Source organism: Dermacentor andersoni, chromosome 3, assembly GCF_023375885.2.
Source record: "Dermacentor andersoni chromosome 3, qqDerAnde1_hic_scaffold, whole genome shotgun sequence".
Classification (NCBI taxonomy): Eukaryota; Metazoa; Arthropoda; class Arachnida; order Ixodida; family Ixodidae; genus Dermacentor; species Dermacentor andersoni.
Window position 1 is genome coordinate 66,748,662 of NC_092816.1, and position 19,200 is coordinate 66,767,861.

Consider the following 19,200-nt stretch of genomic DNA (forward strand, 5'->3'; position numbering starts at 1 on the left):
TACAGGAAACCCCTCTGACGACCCGAACTTCCTTAGCAAGCTTCTATAGCGACTCCAATCGCGGCGATGCCTCGTGAGAGCGTCTTGATAATAACGGGCTCCTTCTGCATCGGTATCGCACGGCGTTCGTATTTTTTGAATGTCGCCTCTCGCTCCGGTTCACTGGTTTATCCGCGTTTCCGGATGTTTGCGTATATCCGCGTGGGGTGATGCCGCGTCTCTTGGGATAAAAAAGAAAGAGGGGGGAGGGGGACCGAAAAGGAAATGCGGCGTGGAGCGTCAGCGCCATGCGTGAGACATGTTTTTGTCAAGTCCGTCGGTAATCACAAGTTATAAAGGAGGAAGTCTCGCTGGTAGCTCAACAGTTTGCATGCAACTGTCCGCATGCAGTTTGTCCGCGGAGGAATAAGGCCACCCCGCGCTCTCCCTACCCTCCATTCGTATTTACGTTCTTTCTTGGCCATACGCCACTATCGAAATAATTGTTGTTTTAATTCACGGACCTGTTGTATGCAAACCAATATGGACAGTGAAGGTTAACTGGAAGGGTCGGTATATTGTCATAACACTCGGGCACTTTTTTTTCTACCAGCGTCTAACAAGTGCACATTTGCGTACGTGCGTAACAAGAGAGGGGGAACTGTTTTGTTGATGATTTTGTGGTTTCTCTCACTTTCACGTTCGTGGCAAGTGCGCTATACATACGCGCTAGTCACGTACGACAGGCAGTAGTGCTGTGACGCGAGGTGCTACGTCATGGACGCGACGCATACACACTTGCATAGTTCAGTTAATTCATTCCGGCTTTGATCGTAGCGGCAGCCTTTAAGTTTGCGGGCTTGCTGAGACGTGCCCGATAGTTACTTGGTCGTGGTGTGCGCCCTGCTTTTTTCTTCTTTTTTTTCATTTATGGTCGGTGCTTCAGATGTATGCCACCTACAGCCTGCGAGACACCTTTAACACTTTCCGTAATGCCTTAATACATTTTGACCAGGTACCACAGCTAAGCACCAAGCCTCATTAGAGTTGTCTCTGCAGACAGAAATAATTAAGTAGAGGCTGGTTTAGCGGTATACAGCACATGCACGATGAATAATAAAGTAAAGCAGCGCATACAATATGCGGACCGCCTCACGACCCTCAATGACCTCTGTAAGACCCAAGAAGACCGAAAAACGAAGGCTCGGAAGCAGTCGCAGCTACAAATTTCGTCTCAAGCGAAGAAGGGAAGAGAGAGGGCGGAATCTGTCTTCTATAGTATACAGAGGAATGTGTATACTGTATAGACACGGCACTCATCTCTTTCATTGCGCAGTTTGGTTGCTATGTTATGTCTAGTTGGGTTAAGCTAGATTGCCTTGTGAATACCGATCTTGCTTCCGGGACACTTCGGCTAATCCACGCAATACGCGGACGTGCTCAGCTTAGTAAAATAAGTGCTCTCTCTTATTGCCCTGAACGTGAAAGATTTTACCTCTTGCATGTTTCGGTATAAATCCGAAAGACAAAGAAAAAAAGAAAGTTCGTCTCTCCGATGCAGCGTGTGAAAGACGACAAAAGATAAACATGAAAAAACTCGAGAAACGAACGCGCGCTGAATGCGGCGACGAGGAGGGGAGTGCCGGGGCGCGGTGACGGACATGCCCAGCAGACTCCGAACCTCTCTTAAGTAGCCGAAAGGGCCCCGACGCGCCGCGGTCGGCAGGGCGTGCCGCGTAGACGCGCATTAGGCGACCGCGCGCAGACAATCCCTTGGTCTCGCGGTTGCACGCAGTCCGCGTCCGTATACCAAGACTCGGCCTAGGCGCTGCGTTTCAAGGTGGCGGCTAGGTTCACTACATATACCGTCGCTTCTCGCAGATCCGAAACCGACTTTCCGATGGCCCGGCCCGCCTTGCTCCTCGTGACAGCTGGATTTGCGTCGGGCGTGTGGGGCCGTTAAAAGGACGGAGAGGGAGGCACCGTATACCTTATGCAATAGCCCTTGCTTTACTTTTCTTTTTAGTTTTTTTTATTTTTTCGTCGACGTCGCAGCCGCCTTTTGAACGCCGCGGTCGTCGCCTCGGAATGACGCGACTGCCGCCGCGCCACCTATGTGACTTGGCCGACGGCGAAGCGCGAGGTCGTTGGCTTCATGAAGTTTCCTACGAAAATTACTATGAGGCAACTCTGGCGGTATACTGTCTACCCAGCCAGGACCGCGGGGAACGTCCTCCTCCAGAAACGCTGCGTTTCAAAGGTGGTGGAAGCGTTAGAGATATATCAGCGCGTTAGAGGTAACCAATGCGCCAGAGATAGGCAAGAGAAGTTTAGAGTACTGGCGGCAAAAAAATAAAAATAAAATAAACACAAAGAAATAGGCAGCTTCTTTAGAAAACGAAGCATTCAAAGCGGTAGTAAGGGTTAGCGTTGCTCTTGAACTCCTAGGGCGGTTATCTAGCTAAACGACGCGGGTGCGAATGTTGGAGCGACGCTGCAAGCAAGGCAACTGCTATTGCAGACACACTGAACAGCGCTCTGGCATCTATACCAGGCGTCTCACGCTAGCGCAATGAAGAGTTCCGCTAGTGGCGTTGTAGCCGTCGCACTTCTCTTGCGGACGAGATGAGACCGACAGGAAACCTACGGCGTTAGACAGCGCCCAATTAAATATGAGGTAAGGTTAGTTTAATATTTATCATTTGTTTCACTCAGAACTGTGCAAAACACTCAGAGCTGTGCAAAAAACAAGGAGCTTGGCAGGAACACTGGTGAGAGCACTACGGCGATGGCAACGCCGCAGATCTCACAGAGGCGCGCCATGGAATATAGTGATAAGACGACGCCAATGACGCACTTCACGAGTGTGCCGATATCAAAAATAGTCATGCTGCACCGCTCCAGGAAACGCTCAAGTCGTATACGCCTCTTGCTGTAACGCGTCAGCGGGTGTGACGGCTAACGGATAGGTCGGAGTTGATTACGATTCGTGATGATTTAATCGTATCTGACGACCGACGACGTCTTGAAAGCTATCTAAGGCAGAAAGGGCTCCAATGTCAACGAAGGCAACCGTGACGAAGATACTGCAAACGAACCAAGAATTTTCGTGAAAAGGGAGGCGACAGCGACGTTCAACGGTCGGCAGCTTTGCTTTGTATATATATATATATATATATTATATCCTGCGTTGGTGCAATGAGGTTAGCCTTTTCTTGAACGCGCTTAACCTGCTCTATTGTGAGTGTAGCGGCGCGGCGATGGAGCTGCGCACCACCCCCGCAGCCATAAACAACTCCGCGGGGCGTCCCGCGGGCCTCCCGTACGCGGACCTTCGCGAGTGTTGGACACCAGGCGCACGGACACATGATCCGACTCACTGTGCCGAAGGTCGTGCGCGAGCTCCCTTTTCTTATTACTTTGTTTACTGCTTTCCTTTCGCACTAGGTCCGCGCACCGCACTTCTCTATGCTCCTTTTCCTTCTTTTCTCCTCTCTCTCTCTAAAGCCCTCGCCACTTCCGGCGCGCTGCGCGCGCCCGCTCAATTCTCTCATTAGACAGAATAAACTAGACCTTGTTACCGAAAAGACGTGTGTCCGTCTCGTTTACCACGGCTCTACATGAGCTATACACGGTGCGCGACACTTTACAACGAAATGACCTAACGAAGAATTTTGGCGGTTCTGAGAACTTCATTATAAAATCGTTTGACAGCATATAGTCATTTTTTGTAGGAAACGCAATCGTTCTCGTCGTCGTCACCCAAATTTTCTTGCAGCGAAGCTATGTTGATAGGTGTCCAACGCTTTCTGTGTGGCAGTCGGCGAAGACGTGTGGCGACGTGGTACAGAGAGAGAGGCAGAAGAAAGAGGAAAAGCAGGGAGGTTAACCAGATTGGAAGATGCGGTTTGCTACCCTACGCTGGGGAGAGAGGGGAGGGGGAGGTAAAGTGATAGCAAAGTGCCACGGGGCCCTTAACGCTGTCGCGTTAAAATGAAGCTGAGTGGGCCACGTAATGCGTAGGACAGATAGCCGGTGGTCTATTAGCTACAGAATGTGTGACAAGGAAAGGGAAACACAGTCGAGGACTGCAGACAGTTAGGTGGTGTAATGAAATTAGAAAATTTTCAAGCAAAAGATGATGCCGTCTGGTGCAAGAAAAGGTATAATTGGAGATCGCTGGGCGAGGCCTTCATCCTGCAGTGGATATACACAGGCTGATTATTCTGATTATTATTATTATTATTATTATTATTATTATTATTATTATTATTATTATTATTATTATTATTATTATTATTATTATCATTATTATTATTACAGCACATTTGGCTGTTGCTACGTAGCTGCCATACATTGAGAGGTTCCTGATTTGCGTTTGTTTATCGCTTCCGATGTCCTTCTTTTCTCTTTCTGTACCTGTACTTTCATATCTTTCAATTTATGTTCTATTTCTCGAGCCTACGAAAGCTTGCCCTCACGGAGAAAACGCGAAGGCTATTACGCTGTCTCTTAAGGGGTTCTGAGCAGAGTTCCGTATGGAAGCTTCAGAAGGCCTCTGCTGTTTTCTGGAGATAGAGAGCTCGCGCTTTCTCATGCCGATGGGACTCTAACGCGCGCACGAAGTCAGACACTGTGCTCTGGCGCGCTTTAAATTGCAAATGACAAACGCTGCTCTTTGTTTTTCTTATCGGCACGAACGGCACGAAGTAAACAGACGTTGTTGCGTATAGAACACAGTGCAGCGTCGTCTGCTCTCCGATCCTGTCTGCCCGAGCTGCTTGCTTTCTCTTTTTCTGAAACTAGCGTATAGACTAGCTAGCCACTGTCTCTCACTGGTTCTCGTAAAGGTATATGAAAGTCTTCTCCTGGTTTTGTATTACTGCAGTCTTCTTGCGCTTTCGAGACGCATTGTGTGCTTAACTCGAAACGTATTTTGTACGAAGACGACGCAATAAAACTAACCTGCCCTTTTACTTTCTGGGAAGTTATTTACCTGGCGGCTATTTCTATTCTGTCGCATAAACTTGCCGCGTAGACTTCTACAGAATCTTTCAGAGAAAGTGCAGAGAGAGAGAGAGAGAGCATTTTAGTGTCACAAAGGCAAAGAGGTCGGCCGGAAGAACTTTGCCTCTGGCCTGCTACCCTGCGATGGGGAAATGGGGAGTGGAAAGAAGGAGAGAGAGGAAGTACGGAGGACGATTATAGTGTTTAGATAAAGCTATGTACGCGCGCGATATGCATGCGCGTTCTGTGCACACACCTCATCCGCGGCAACATGCGCAGGCATGTGTCATGTAGGTCCGGAACCATGAGGTTATGCCACTCCGTGAAAACATGTCGCGAGGCCTCTTGTCGCTCGCAGTGCACTTTGACTTCTGTTCCATGGCCCCGCGTATCTTCCGCTCCGAATGGGTGCGTCGTTCGTACCAGACAACGTGGCGGCTACTCTGTCTGGCGACCTGTGCGGAAACCCGCAGAGCGCTTTCCGGAAATTACGTGGAATAATTGTAGACTCTCAAGATAACGCTTTGTTTCCGAGGCTGGGTAGCAATCAAGTGCACGTTTGTTCGTCAGGTGGTAAACAGAACTTTTGCGTGTGGAGGTGCGGCATTATTCACCCGTGCACCTACTTTCCATTGCAACACGGCCGAAGTAAACAAACGCTAACCTTAGAAGCTATTGTGTGACGGTATTGAACATGCAAAGTGGAGTTCAGTGAACCTACTTATAAGTATCGATTGAAGAGCATAAATATGTTACTAGCGTATGTAACTGATGCGAATGTCCTACGCTTCTTGTAGAAGTCGGCTATACCAGAGTGACGAGGCATTGTTATTTATTTATTTATTTATTTATTTATTTATTTATTTATTTATTTATTTGCGCACACCACTCAAATGTTCTATATCCTGTATTTTAGCATTCTTCGGGCCCCTATTGTTCTTACTAGAAATGCTGCATCATCGCAGTTGAACAACACAATGAGCTACTTTTGACGTGATAATGTTCTAATTGCACACTACGGCGTTATGTATTGTATAACGGGATAAAACAGTTTCGTTTCGCGTTGGCGCCTGGAGAAGCGCGTGTTCTTCATTTTAGACTCGGCAGAAAATAACGCAGGTGAAACCTTTGGAGGCACGCGGAACGCGTTGGTGTGACTGTTCGAACTCTTCAATGCCCCTTACCGGAGCACAAAGCTAGAACAGACATGGAGAAAAGGAAATTGCGACTCATTCCGATGCAGATATGCTAATGAAGCTCCTTCTCTACCGCGCCTGTACAAAAGCAGAAGGGCACGATGATTTCATTTCCTATCGCACTGACGTACCCTTCACCGATCACGTGCTCTACACATCGCATGCGATTTGAAATTGCACCCGCAAGTCACACGGCAACAGAGAGAAGGGTTCGCTCGTTGCACGTGCAATGACTGAACCCCTTCTCGATCGGGGTTTCCCCCGCGTCCCACTGCGTGACAACTGCACATGACGAGACCTCCGCCATGCTTTCGCTGCGCCCTCTTTTCCGACGCGCGTGGCAAATTGAGCCCATTAGACGGACGTGAGCCGGCGTACACAGTTCATGTACAGAAGGCGCCGTGCGCCCGCATTAGCATCGTCACCGGCACGACTCCGTTGGTATGCATATCAAGCAAGACGCGCGCTGCTGTAGGCGATGACCCCTCCCCCCCCCCCCCCCCCCCGGACACTCCCGCTTCTTCAGTGACCGGCACGAGGGAATTAAAGGGGTGGCCAGCCGAAGCACTCATCGCTTGGCGGGCGGAGTAAAAAAAAATAAAAAAATTCCGTGCGGCGGCCAAATTAAGAAGAGAGTCCAGTGAGAGGAGTCGGCCCTCGGCTAACGACTGCCGCCGAGTGGCTTAGTCTGCCCGCAGCCCTAATGACTCCGAAGCGTACACAGGAACCCGCCGCGTGTGTTCCGATCGGCGAAATTCCGTGCAGCATGCATGGGAATCGAGATGATGTCGGTGGAACTATCGTATATTTTTAGGCGGACCAAACGCTAGCGGGTGAGTTTAAACGTCAGCGAGAAAAATAAATGATGCTCGCAATTTAGGGTACAGGCGACGTGGTTACGCAGTTGATCTGAATTTCTTCGTGCGAGCTACCGCGCGATGTGAATGAAAAAAAAAAAAAAAACACGGCGCTGTCATTTCACGGCCTGGAATGAAAGATGCTTTTATCATTATTATATTATTTTAATATTTTTGTGCGTTTATGTTCGCCTATCAGTTGTCATTTTTACGTATCATTCATTCAAGAATTTATTTATTTATTTCTACGACCATCGATAGCGCCCAATTCGATATTATTGTAGGAAGGAAGCAGGAACAGACGGAAAGACTGGGCGAACAATACGAATAAGGCGCAAAAACAAGTGCAGTCCAGAGAATCATTTCAGCAATATTGTTTGACACAACGCAGATGATCAGCTTCCCTGCAGAAATGCGTCTTTTTGAAGCTTTATAAGAAAAGACAGCGATGATAAGCAGGCCTGCCGCCGGCGGGGAAGACGCAGCAGTCCCGAGTTCGAGCCGTCTTCGCTATGCCTGTCTTCTTGTTCAACTTTATTTGCTCAATCTCTAAGTCACATTTGCTCAAAACTAGTTTTGATCCAAACTCGTCGTTTACCAGAGAAAGACCCAAGCATCCCCGCCATCAGATATTCAAAATCAAACCTTCTCCGCGTCAGTCAGTTCATAACGCATCATTGTGTGTATGTTACTTCAAGCTGCGAACGTTCCTCCTTCTTATCGTCACTGAATGCCCTTTCTTCTCTCCCCAGTGCAGGGTAGCCAACCGAGCTCAGTCTGGCTAACCCGCCTGGCTTTCTCCTATCATTTTTCTCTCTCCGCGTCGAAACGATCCCATCCTAATGCCGCACCACACTGCACACAACTAACTGACTACGCAACAAGCGGAGCGCGCACGCCGACGACAGCTGCTCGAGTCTCGCACTGCACGACTTGCTCTACGCGCGGTCCTTGTTGTGCCCGGGCCTGCGACGGCGGCCCTCTTCCGTCTGACGTACGTAGCGAGATGTTCGGCCATTAATCGCCGCGTTCCGCCGTATACGTCGCTTCGCTCATACGGAGCGGTATACGAGCGGTGGAAGGGAGAGATGGAGAGAGAATACGGAGTGGCATACGACCGGAGAGGAGAAGGAAGGGACCGGAGTTGCGTGAGCTACGGCGTAAATGTACCCCCCCCCCCCCCCCCCCCAGCTCCGCCTTCTACGCGCGCGGACACACTCGCAGTATTCGCAAAGGCAGGGAAGAAATAGTCGTCGTTTTCCGCGGCGGCTCCGCCGCAGCCTGGGCGGGTTTAACCCTATACACAGGCGCCATGCTGCCGCCGCAATTTCCGTAATGGCGTCCGGTTGTTACGCGTGAAAACGCCAGCGCCGTCTGTCTCCCGAGACTGCACTAAATCTCTATACGGGGACACACACAGGGACGCTTGGAAAGGGAGGTGGCGAGAGAGCAAGAGAGACGAGGAGAAGTTCAGCGCATGCCACTGATGCGTAGTATACGCATTACGTTGATCACGTTGAAGGTTAGCGCATGCGCATTCTCTTGAAAGTGATTCGCGCAGCTGGGTTCTCGTAGGGCGAACTGCGCGAGGTGGTACGCTTTCAGGCACAACTTTTCAGCGCGAAATTACACGAAATGTAACTTGTGAGCAATACGAGTGCGCATCCGCTTCTTTAACCCCTCCCCCCCCCCCCCCCCCCTCGAAATAAACGTTCAGTTGATGGTCGGCGCTCCTGTCGTGTTGTCTCCTCTACGTTCTTGCGTAATGTTTGGCTAGACAGTTAAACATGTGTTCTTGTGTTATCGTGTTGGCTTCAATTCATTATGCTTCACGCGGCACTGCTGAAAGGAAAGCCCATGTGTTCACATCACTCGTGTCCCCACTGGGCGCAGTATATAAGTTAAACAAAGGGGCTCATTGTATAAAAGTATCGACATCGTGAGGTTTAAAAATGAACGAAGAGAGAATAGAAAAGGGGTCGGTGGGACTCTGTCCATAAAGTTGAGTAGGCGGAAAATTGATTTCGCTGGCAAGCGAGACTTAGTAGCAAACCTGGCGTGATTTATGGGTTCGCTCTATTGATCTGGTTTCACACAGAATGCGCTCAAGTTCATTGTTTTCTTCTTTATCTTTAAAACTGGCAGCGTGACGCGGGCGTTCCTCGCTTAATTACATCGTTTCGTGCGTATTCCTTTCTAATTAAGCTTAGCACTTGCAGTGCCAGTGCTTACACGTAGTTCAGGCGGCGGCGTCCGTGTTATTTTGTGACGGCAATTGTGCGCGACCAATCGCCTTGCGTGCTACGTGTCCATTGAATGCCGTGTTCCTTGCGCGATGCCCACCAAGGAACTCTGTTCGGCAAGAAGCAAGAAGAACGTTCCTCGCTATAATGAAGATTTCTGCTATAGTGCGTGACCCTTTTGTACGCTTCTTTCTCATTTTTTGCTGGGCACATAAATTGCAGGACCTGCGCTTTCTCGTCCTCTTTTCTTTGCCTACGGCATAGAAAAAGTGTATCTGGCTCTCTTGTTCCTGCAGGCACCCATTAACATCTTCTTCAGGCGCATCTACTAAAATTAAAATGATGCTCTCGAGAAAGGCGACAGGGGAAACCGCGAAGCGTTAACCTTCTTTTTTTTTTCACTTGATTCTTTTAGGGCAAAACTTGTACCGGACCTTTAGTCACACGCGACGTAAGCGAGAAAGCCAGCCGTCGAGCGTTAGAAAAGGCCCTCTGGGGTCAACTTGATGGCGTTCCGTGCGGAACAAGCGATTCCATAGCCCGTAAAAGAAGAGGCCGTTGGCACTCATGTGCGAAGCCTTGCAAAGCAAGCGGGCTTGTTATGATGTCAAGCACTTGCTGACGTTGCTCTTTTTCTTTTTTTTTTCGTTTCAAAGTGAAGAAAAGTGCGAGGTTGTCTCTTCCCCGCGCAAACGCTTCGTCATCTTGATGTTTTCCGCCTTTCCAGTTAACGTCCGTGGCACGAGACGTTATTATTACGTTTCACTTTCTCCCCTGGCGGGTGCGTTGTGCCGAGAAATTCACGGTACATATATCTCGCCTCGCAGGTTCTAAAGCGGCAATTTCTTTTTTGTCTTTTTGATTAGAAACGGCAGTTTAATTGATGCGCTTCGTCAGTTTATGAGGCGTGAAGGCGGTCGCAGTCCGCTGCCCGTAATGAGGCCCGCTTGCTAAGACATTGAAGGCTGCCTCTTTTTTTTGGCAGACGGGGTTCCCGAAATAGACTGGCAACGCGTTAAGGCATGCGTAGAGCTGTTACGTGGCATGCCCTCGGGTTATCTCTGCTCGAGAATAAGATGCAAGCACGTGCGCTAACAACTGATAAAAAAGAAGAACAAAGCTGGGAAGATTTTTTTGCTGCCGTTTGTTTATTTTAATCTGCGTCGTTCTCTGTAGGGGTAGCAACACCACTCTGCCTTACGGACGCTTGTTATGCCTGCACTTGTGCAATGACCGCATCACTAAAGCAAAACAAGAAAGAAACTCAATATATAAATAAATAAATAAATAAATAAATAAATAAATAAATAAATAAATAAATAAGTAAATAAATAAATAAATAAATAAATAAATAAATAAATAAATAATGTCGGAAAGTCCTCATAAATATGTAGTACAGGGGTGTCACTCAGGCTGCTGATTTCGTTGCGATTGTGCGTCAGGTTTACATAAAACCCATACCGAGGCACTGTCGTGTAGCCACATGTCGATGTGACACATACCACGTAAAATATCTACATCTAGAGTTGCTCGTGCGCCTTTCGTGTTTGTATACAGAAGATAATGCGTTTCACGTCTTTTCGCTTGAAAACGCGATAAATAAAACGAGGACTGCTACGACCGCGAGTGTTCAGCGAGTTCGCGCAGTACTATTTAGTACGTACAACAGCTGAAGGGAGTATTGTGACGCGACACTTTCAACCTGTCAATGTCTTGCGTTAAATAAAGGTCCAAACTAAACCCAAGAATAGAAAAATCGTGCTGCCAAGTGTAAGAGATCTCCAAGCAATTGGCAAGCTTGTTTTTCTTTTCATTTTTTTCGCATACTCTCCCCCCATGTCGATGGAACGTGAAATAAATTTAATTCAATTGAATTCACTGGGTGCATGGGTCTGACGTCATGAATCACTGGCTCTCTCTCCTTTCCGCGTGGTCGCTGCACCTGCCACAAACGAGCGTAACCGGAAGAAACGCGCGCAGTGCTTCAGTTTATTATCATTTTTTTTGCAAGCAACATCATCATATCTGTCTGATTACTACACGTCGTCTGCAAAGTTCGCTCTATTTCATGACATCGGGACAATGTCGATGCCGTCAGGTGTGTTATTGCGAGACCAGTTGAGTACCTAATTCAGTTATCTTATTGGAGAGCCTACATTGGGCCAACGCTTGGACTCAGGCTTCCTAGTTTCTATAGTTTTTTTTTTTTCCAAGCTTTCATTTGCCAAATCTGATGCTTTATTTACAGGATCGTGCTATTGAGAGTATCTTACTTTGAAGCGAGCGTATCTTATTTTGGCGCATATTTCTGTTCTGGCTCTTTCACCTGTCCACCTATACAACTTCTACGGATGTGCTGGCTAACTGCTCCTTTCCGTAGAAAATTAACCAACGAAACAACAAACCCTACCCGAATAGTCTCACTACTTCCAGTAAACGTCGTCGAGAGCATCATTCCTTTAATAAAGCTTTCTGCACGAGCGTTCGGCTATTCGATCACATAGGCAATCATAGTCAATGGTCTCTGCACAAGCTTTACAACCTCGGAAATATGTCCGGTACTTCATTAGGAAACAAATCACACAAGATAAAGGCACGTCAAGAAATTAATATCGTACCATTCTCCCCCACCTCCACCCCCCTCCAGAAAACTTCCGCTAGTTTCACTCGTATCGCGTCGTTCCCGTCAGCGGTATAGAAAGTCACTGCGGAAGATTGATTACGCGTCCCAGCTGCGGGAAGGAAACGAGCGAGCTGCACACGTCGAAATTATAAAGCGCAAGACAGGCTTCGGATGATGCAAGCAGGCTCGCAATTTTTTTAAACGCTAAACGCTTATACACGCGTTGTACAGAGGCACGGCGAACACGGTATTACTACAGTGCGCTGGCCCCGCCTTTGCCGTGTATGTTGTACAACACAGCGAGGGAGCGTGTCGCAGACTGGAAACACGACGCCGGCGTATACACCAACTTCTTGTTCGCGTCTTGTTCCAAACTGTTCGGCGATATTACGCAGAAGTGGCTGCGACGTAAAATTAGAGACGCGCTTGTTTAGCTTGCAGCGTTATATCCTCTAACTCTTATGAAAGTTATAACCAAATGGTATAGGGCTTCGCGTGTTGTGAGACTGACACGATGGAAAGAAAAGAACGTTACGGCTTCGAGATTCCATCTATCTATTTCATATCCTTCAAAATGGATATGAAAAATATCCATCTCGAAGTCTGTCAAAGCTTGGTTCAGTTCATCTGTGATCAGGGAGGCATTCTCGGTTTAGAATGAATAGGGTTAAGAAGAGAAGAGCGAATGGGAGAGAAACGTGCGCGGTAGATTAGTCAGCACATCGGACCGGCTCCAAAAGTTTGCGGAGCGCGGTTTCTATGAATTGGCTGAATTTTCGCTAAGCTTGAAGACGCAGAATGAACGCAGAATGAAATAAATTATTTGCACTCAGTAATAGTATAGTACTCGTCATCATCACAATCATCACAGCCATCATCATCATACCATATTATGTCCACTGCAGGACAAACTCTTCTGTTTTAGAGATATATCCAATGATCCCTGCCTTGCGTGAGCTGATTCGATGAAGCCAGGAAATTTCCCAATTTCATCCCAATACTTAGTTCTCTCCCATTTTGTACTGTGCAACTGTGTTAACCTTCCCTGGGTTCCCGCTCTGAAGCTCTTATAGACCAAAAGCTGTTTCTTCTCATATACACATCGCATGGCCTGTCCGACTCACCTCTTCCTCTTAATATCTTCATGAGTATAGGCTACCTCCGTTTGCTCTCCCATCCACACGGCTGTCTTCATGTCTCTTAACAAGGACCTGTCTTGCGTAACTTGCGACTTTCGGAGCCGACTGTCCGTGCCTTAAAATATCGAATCTCGATTTCCATGGAATTCGGTGGCGGCGGCTGCGTTTCGAGAAGGGGGAGGAGGGGGGGGGGGGGGCGTGGAGGAGAATTGTAAAAGTGACCGTGTACAAAGATTAACATGCGCGTTATAAATGAATGCGTTTGGGGAAACATTAAACCGGCGCACTCCGGACCAATGTCTTTCACAGCCCACGGTGCTGCTATAAATGTTGATCGAGGGCGATTGAGGATGTTGAGGCACATGATGGAGTCGGCAGATGTAAGACGCGAGTATGTGGACGTCGCTGAGAGAACCATTCGTCTTCCAATGTACATATAGACTACGCTGATGACGAAGAATGAATGAGTATTAAATTTTATATTCCTATGGAAAATCGGGAGGCGCCATCGACGCGCTCAGAGCCCTTTTGAGAGATTAGCGTCGATTGGACAGTGCCCGCAGAGAGCTACACGAAAATTAGACAGAAGGCGCGCGTTCACCATAATTTCATATTTAACCTCAATCACAGGAAATTAATAAGCTTATACGTGGAATTTGACAAGGTGCCTGCCAAATTCGCTCTCTTGGCTAGAGTGGCTGGATAGCTTTTTTCAACACCTGTCCTGACCGACACAAATAGAGTGAGAAGGGAGGAGAAAGGCAGGGAAGCTAACCAGGCATTGTCTAGTTTACTACCCTACAAGTGGGGATAGGGGTGGGTGAGTCAAAGAAAGAAAGAGCGAGAGAGAAGATACGAGTCTTGAGACTCTGTGCATATGACCTACGAGCATGATATCTCGGAGGCCATGCTATGCAAGACATGGTTGAAGTGTACTTCCGTGGATAAAGAATATACAGGTCTACGTGTAGGAGCTTCAAGTTGCGGTTTTAATATGAGCACCTCCACAATAAGCCATGCTTAGCCTTAGTAGTCTTCCCGCCGCCCCTTTTTTTAAAGGAAATTGGCCTTTTAAATACATCTGTTTCAGAATTCTCGACGAAAAATTTGGACGGAGGTCTCGGACACGGGGTCTCGGAGACAGCTGGAGCGATGGTTGGGAAATGTGGAAACATTGCAAGTTACACGTAAAGCGGAATTCACATTTCACAATACTGCAATAGTACGCCTTCGTGTAATGTAGAGTTTCTTTCAAAGAAGGATTGACCTGCGGGTTTTTTTCGCAACGCCTTGGACAAGTTTTTGAGTTACGCACTATATGCACGGTTAAATTTGATTTCGTATTTTTGTTTTCCATCACTTTCGCCGTACCTTTAATCTCTGTTCCCACACAAACACTTTGACACGAGGCAGAATAACATCGCGACCGCAACGGCATCCGCAACCGCGTATAATTGCCCAGGCGACGGATACTAAATTCTGATGCAAACAGAGTGGCTGCCACGACGAAACTTGGTCGGCGTCCAATGCAATATCACTCGCAGCGTTGCGTTGTCGACCGCATCGCAGAGCCGGTCGTGTCATCGCCGTTTATAGAACGCGGCCGCGAAATGGCTCGCGTGTAGCTCGGGATGAAGCAACCGTCGCGCTCAACCCTTCCTTACAGGCAGCACACATTAGCACTCTAGCGGAGATAACGCGCACGCACGCACGTCCTACATGTGAAAGCCTACAGGCCTTTCACAACAGGGCAATCGATACGAACGTATATGAAAGAACAACTTGAAATGTTCGCAGGTGCAAATTGCCCTTTCGAAATCAAAAGGAACATCGGGTGGAGGAGGAGATTGTGGCCGCTGGTAAGTGGAATGAGTGATGAGCGTTTCGCATCCTCCTCAAACACTAAGGCATCTCAGGGACATAATCTCCTTTCAAGTAAATGCGGCCGCCGTGGCCGGGATTTGATCCCGCGAACTGGTGCTCAGCAGCCCAACACCATAGCCACTGAATTCTTTACACCGACTTGTATGTTATAAAGGAACGCGCAAAAGCCATTTTATGTTTAGATGTCGCAGTTAGATGCCGAAAGGGTGATATTCTCGCATACACCTTTATTTTGCAGTGTTTCCGGCAAAATGCGCGTCAAATATTTGTGATAGAGGGTGCAAACATATAATACCCTTTTAAGGCCCTTAAGGCTGTTAAAATGTTTAGTCATCTCGATGTACTTGGAGAAAGTAGCAGCCTCTTCATGTTTCTTCTCTAACAAATAAAAAGAAAGAAAGAACAGTTTATTTTGCCTCAACAGAATGATACAGGTGCAACATCTGGTAGTGTATTGACGTCGGTTGATGCTACATCTCGGATTTTAATGTGATGTCGCCGTATAGACGACACGGAAGTTTAGATCATATTGAAAATTTCGAGGTCTAACGTCGCGAAACTCCACAGCGGTCTATATATATAATGTAAGGGCTCAGGATTTACTACTTGAGTCGTCGGGGGGATGCTTTAACGTACACTCGAGCGTTCTCGGTTTCATTTCTTTCTTTCTCGTCTTTTTTTGCGTTTCGCAGGAAAAGATAGAAGCTTTTCCGAAAAAGAAAATCGAAATACAAGCTTTTTTATGCGACTCGGAGATTTGTTACCTCTCCTTTTGTGTGTGTTGTTGGTTCCCGTGAATCGTACTATAGTGTGGGTTTGGAACAGAATAAACTAGTTGGACATGTCAGTCTCATGTTATCGGCCCCTTAGTGTCTTATTTATCCAAGTTTTAAATTAGCATTGTTAAGTTTAATGTTGAAAAAAAAAGAAGAAAAAGAAAATCGTGGCGCAATGTGCATTCATGATGCACAAGAGATCCGCGGGAACCGCAAAGCTGGGTGCTATTGGATCTTGCCGGGGAGTTGGCCGACGTTGAGGAGGATTTCGAGATGAAACTGAAGGTTTATTTTCGTTCTTTCATTCGTTCATTTTCTTTCGTTCTCCTTGCCATGGGCCGCAGCGTCCGATTTGCTGCCGGCCGTCGATGACTTTATGACTGTTCATTACTTTGTGTTATTACTGTGAATAACGTAAATAAACCTTCAGCTTCATCTCGATATCCTCCTCAACCTCGGCCAACTCCCGCACTCAACGGCAAGATCTAATAGTGCATTTGAAGGGGAACCAATCTCTCCGCTGTCGCACGGCCGCGAGCGTGGGAGTCCGTCGGGTCGTTCCGGGGTGATCTTAGTGGAGGTATAGGGTGTTGGCAAGCTCGCGCACCCGATTGTCCGCGCGCATTAAAGCCCCGCGCGAGCGGATAATTACCAGGCCGTGCATCGAAAGCGTGCGAGGGGAGATGACCACCGCTTCGGCGGGCGATCGAAGTCGAAGCTCGCGTAAAGCCTGTTTATGCCTTCGTCGTTGGTCCGACCTTGAATAACTATGTGGACGTTCGAGACTCTTGAAAAAGCATCGCGCTTGTTGTGATAGAACGTATAGATGGAGTGTGGTGTTAAAAAAAAATGGAAAAGAAAAAGAAGAAACAGAACTCGTTAAGAGGAAGCGTTGCACTCGGGGTCGATTCTGAGTTAACTATTTCGATATAAGCAAAACACGTGATTCCATTACACAACTGCTGGGCTGATTTGAAAGAACTTTTTTCGCTGCTAAGAGACAAATATGCATTCTACCAATTCCAGGGAAGAAAATTTAAGTTAAAGCCTCGAATTAAAAAAAAAATTATAGAAAGTTGGTGAGGTTAAAAAGATGAAATAAAGAAAAGAATACTCGAGGAAATATTTTACAAATTGGTAACTCTGCATCAAAGAGAGAAACTGCAGTTCTGTAGACTGTATCTGTTAGAGCATCTAAAGTTGAAAAATGTGATACATAAGCTAACGCTGTTTACATGAAATTGTTACAATGCTTACGCGAGTTTTGCAAAAGTTTTAAATCACAAATTATGGTTATAGTTAAGAGTGGTGCACGATAATAATTTCCCCCCGTTTTATAATTATCTGAATAGGTGCACTTTACAGAACTACCATATCGTTATTTATTGCTCAGGTGCAGAGTTGTGCGTGTCATTCCTCAGTAGTTCGTTCTTTGTTCTGCAATATTTTTTTGTATAAAAATATTTTAAAAGCAACAAAGCTCCTCAAGATCGGTGCAGTGGTTACCGAGAGAAACGATTTCTCCATTCCCGTGCATTTAGATGGGAGCTCCTGACTCGTACAGCTTTTGCTGTTGTCTAATATAGCTGGTAAAGCTTTCTCTGAGGTATAACATTGAAAGAGAGAGAGAGAGAGAGAGAGAGAGAGGAGAGAGAGAGGCTCCTTCCTCATCGTCAACACTTTTCTTCTTCTTTTTTATGGACTAATTAAGATATCGTTCACTTTCGGTTTAACTTCTTCATACTTGGCTTTCTTGCGTGCGCACATACTATATATGCACAACGGAGCTGTGAAGATGTCGTATAGAAACCACGAGTACGAGGCTTCAATTGTCTGTGTATTGAAGAGCCACGAAATCTCTCTTTTGCGACAAGTTATAACGAGTAATCCTGATGCGGAGTCGTCTCGCCAATTTTTCTGTAAACAGCTGCAACTGATATGATACACCAACGCTGTAACGATCGTGTTGAGACCTTATAGTACCGTTCTGTGCTGTACCGGAATGAACTGTTCTGTCTGGTTCCATTCTGTTGTTTCTTGCTCCGTTGAGATTTGTTCAACGGTTCCACCCCTAGCGATGGCTGAGTATAGCTATGGCGTTCCATTCTTGCCCTCGGCGACCGGATTTCGGGCAAGGCGATATGCAGAAACCTCCGTGCACTTAGACATATGTGCACGCTAGTCAAAATTAACCTGGAGCTCTCCACCGCGGCGTCGGCAATAAAACCACTCGTGAATCAATCATCTGCTCTGTTCTATTTTATTCCAGCTCTAGTCCGATCGCGGAACTAGGGGGCACTGTGCTTGATCAGTACCGTTGTAGAGAGATCGCATGGCAGCCCCGAATGCCTCCACGTTGCATTCACTCATTCACTTCGTCGACGAAAAAAATTTATAAAGAATGCACACAGCATGTATGGAAACATACCAACGGCTGGCAGGTCGTCTGAATGCACCACGTGTCTGCAAGGAACTGGTTTGCAAACAGTGGAAATCAGCGACAGAAATACGTCCTGAAATACTCTCTATACATTTCAGAATTACTCAACGAGGAGTCACAGCGAAGCACTAGAACATCATTATTTCCACCAAGAAATTAAAAATAATACAGAATCGCAGTCGGGCAAGATTACTAAAGCATGCCGCGGAGTGCTTCAGGTTTGTGTCTTGAGCGATGTCCTTAGAGTCACAGTGTCCATCCTCCGGTTACGCGAAAAACACGGGCGGTATGTTCGAGAACGTTTTGTCACGCGCGCCACTAAAGCTGCAGCATATATGTGCCGCGCCAGCTCGCGCATCCGGTTGATCTCTCGCTTCGTGGCCAGCAAGAAACCATCGTCTCTCGTCTGTAGCCCAGTAGTCTCGGCTCCATTTAGCACCACCTGCGCATTTCTCCCCGCCGTATACACACCGGTCCCAGTTCGCCCGAAAGGCCATCAACAACTGCGCGGTCGGCACCGCAGTCATCACTTCCGTACGACTCGCCTCGAAATCTGCGCAGCGCTGGGATCCCTCGTGCACACACGCACACACACACACACGCTATACCTGGACTGCGTACTCGCTGGCAGGTATACGGCCCCTCTTCCGGCCACAAGAAGCCATTACGTAAATATGAACGAATTGCGCCATGAAAGCGTTATAACGCACTAACCGCGGTGCAGAGCGGCCGCGCGGGAAATACGGAGAACCTTCGCTCGAGCTTTCAGATGATGGTACATCAGAGAAAGAGAGAGAGCGTGGGTGTAGGAGGTGAAGGGGCAAGATGGTGGTTGAGTGGGAGGGGAGGGGGTGGAGGGGTGCGTCTATTCTGATGCACCTAGCACCTGCGTGAAAGTGCTCGACGTGGTGGCATTCAAGGCCGTATTATGCCTTAGCACTTTCGGATGTATACCTGCTGACTGCTATGTCTATAAAGAGAACGGGCGAACGACGCTATACGGTTACGAAACGACTCGGAAAGAAAGTCACTCTGCTCTCAACCGTACACCGGAGG

General features: G+C 47.5%; 2 protein-coding genes across 2 annotated transcripts in view; both read right to left on the reverse strand.

Moving 5' to 3' along the window:
• LOC126543562 (uncharacterized) overlaps positions 1-19,200 on the reverse strand; it is a 238,409-nt gene that overhangs the window by 111,087 nt on the left and 108,122 nt on the right. The gene's annotated exons all lie outside the window — the stretch shown is intronic.
• The window catches only part of LOC140216278 (uncharacterized), a gene marked incomplete at its 5' end in the record, with an annotated part of 34,595 nt that overhangs the window by 1,696 nt on the left and 13,699 nt on the right, over positions 1-19,200 (reverse strand). Inside the window, 2 exons of the mRNA XM_072286673.1 lie at positions 13,774-13,814; positions 17,774-17,795. Coding sequence (XP_072142774.1) covers positions 13,774-13,814; positions 17,774-17,795 — 63 coding nt within the window. The remainder of the gene's footprint in view (positions 1-13,773; positions 13,815-17,773; positions 17,796-19,200) is intronic.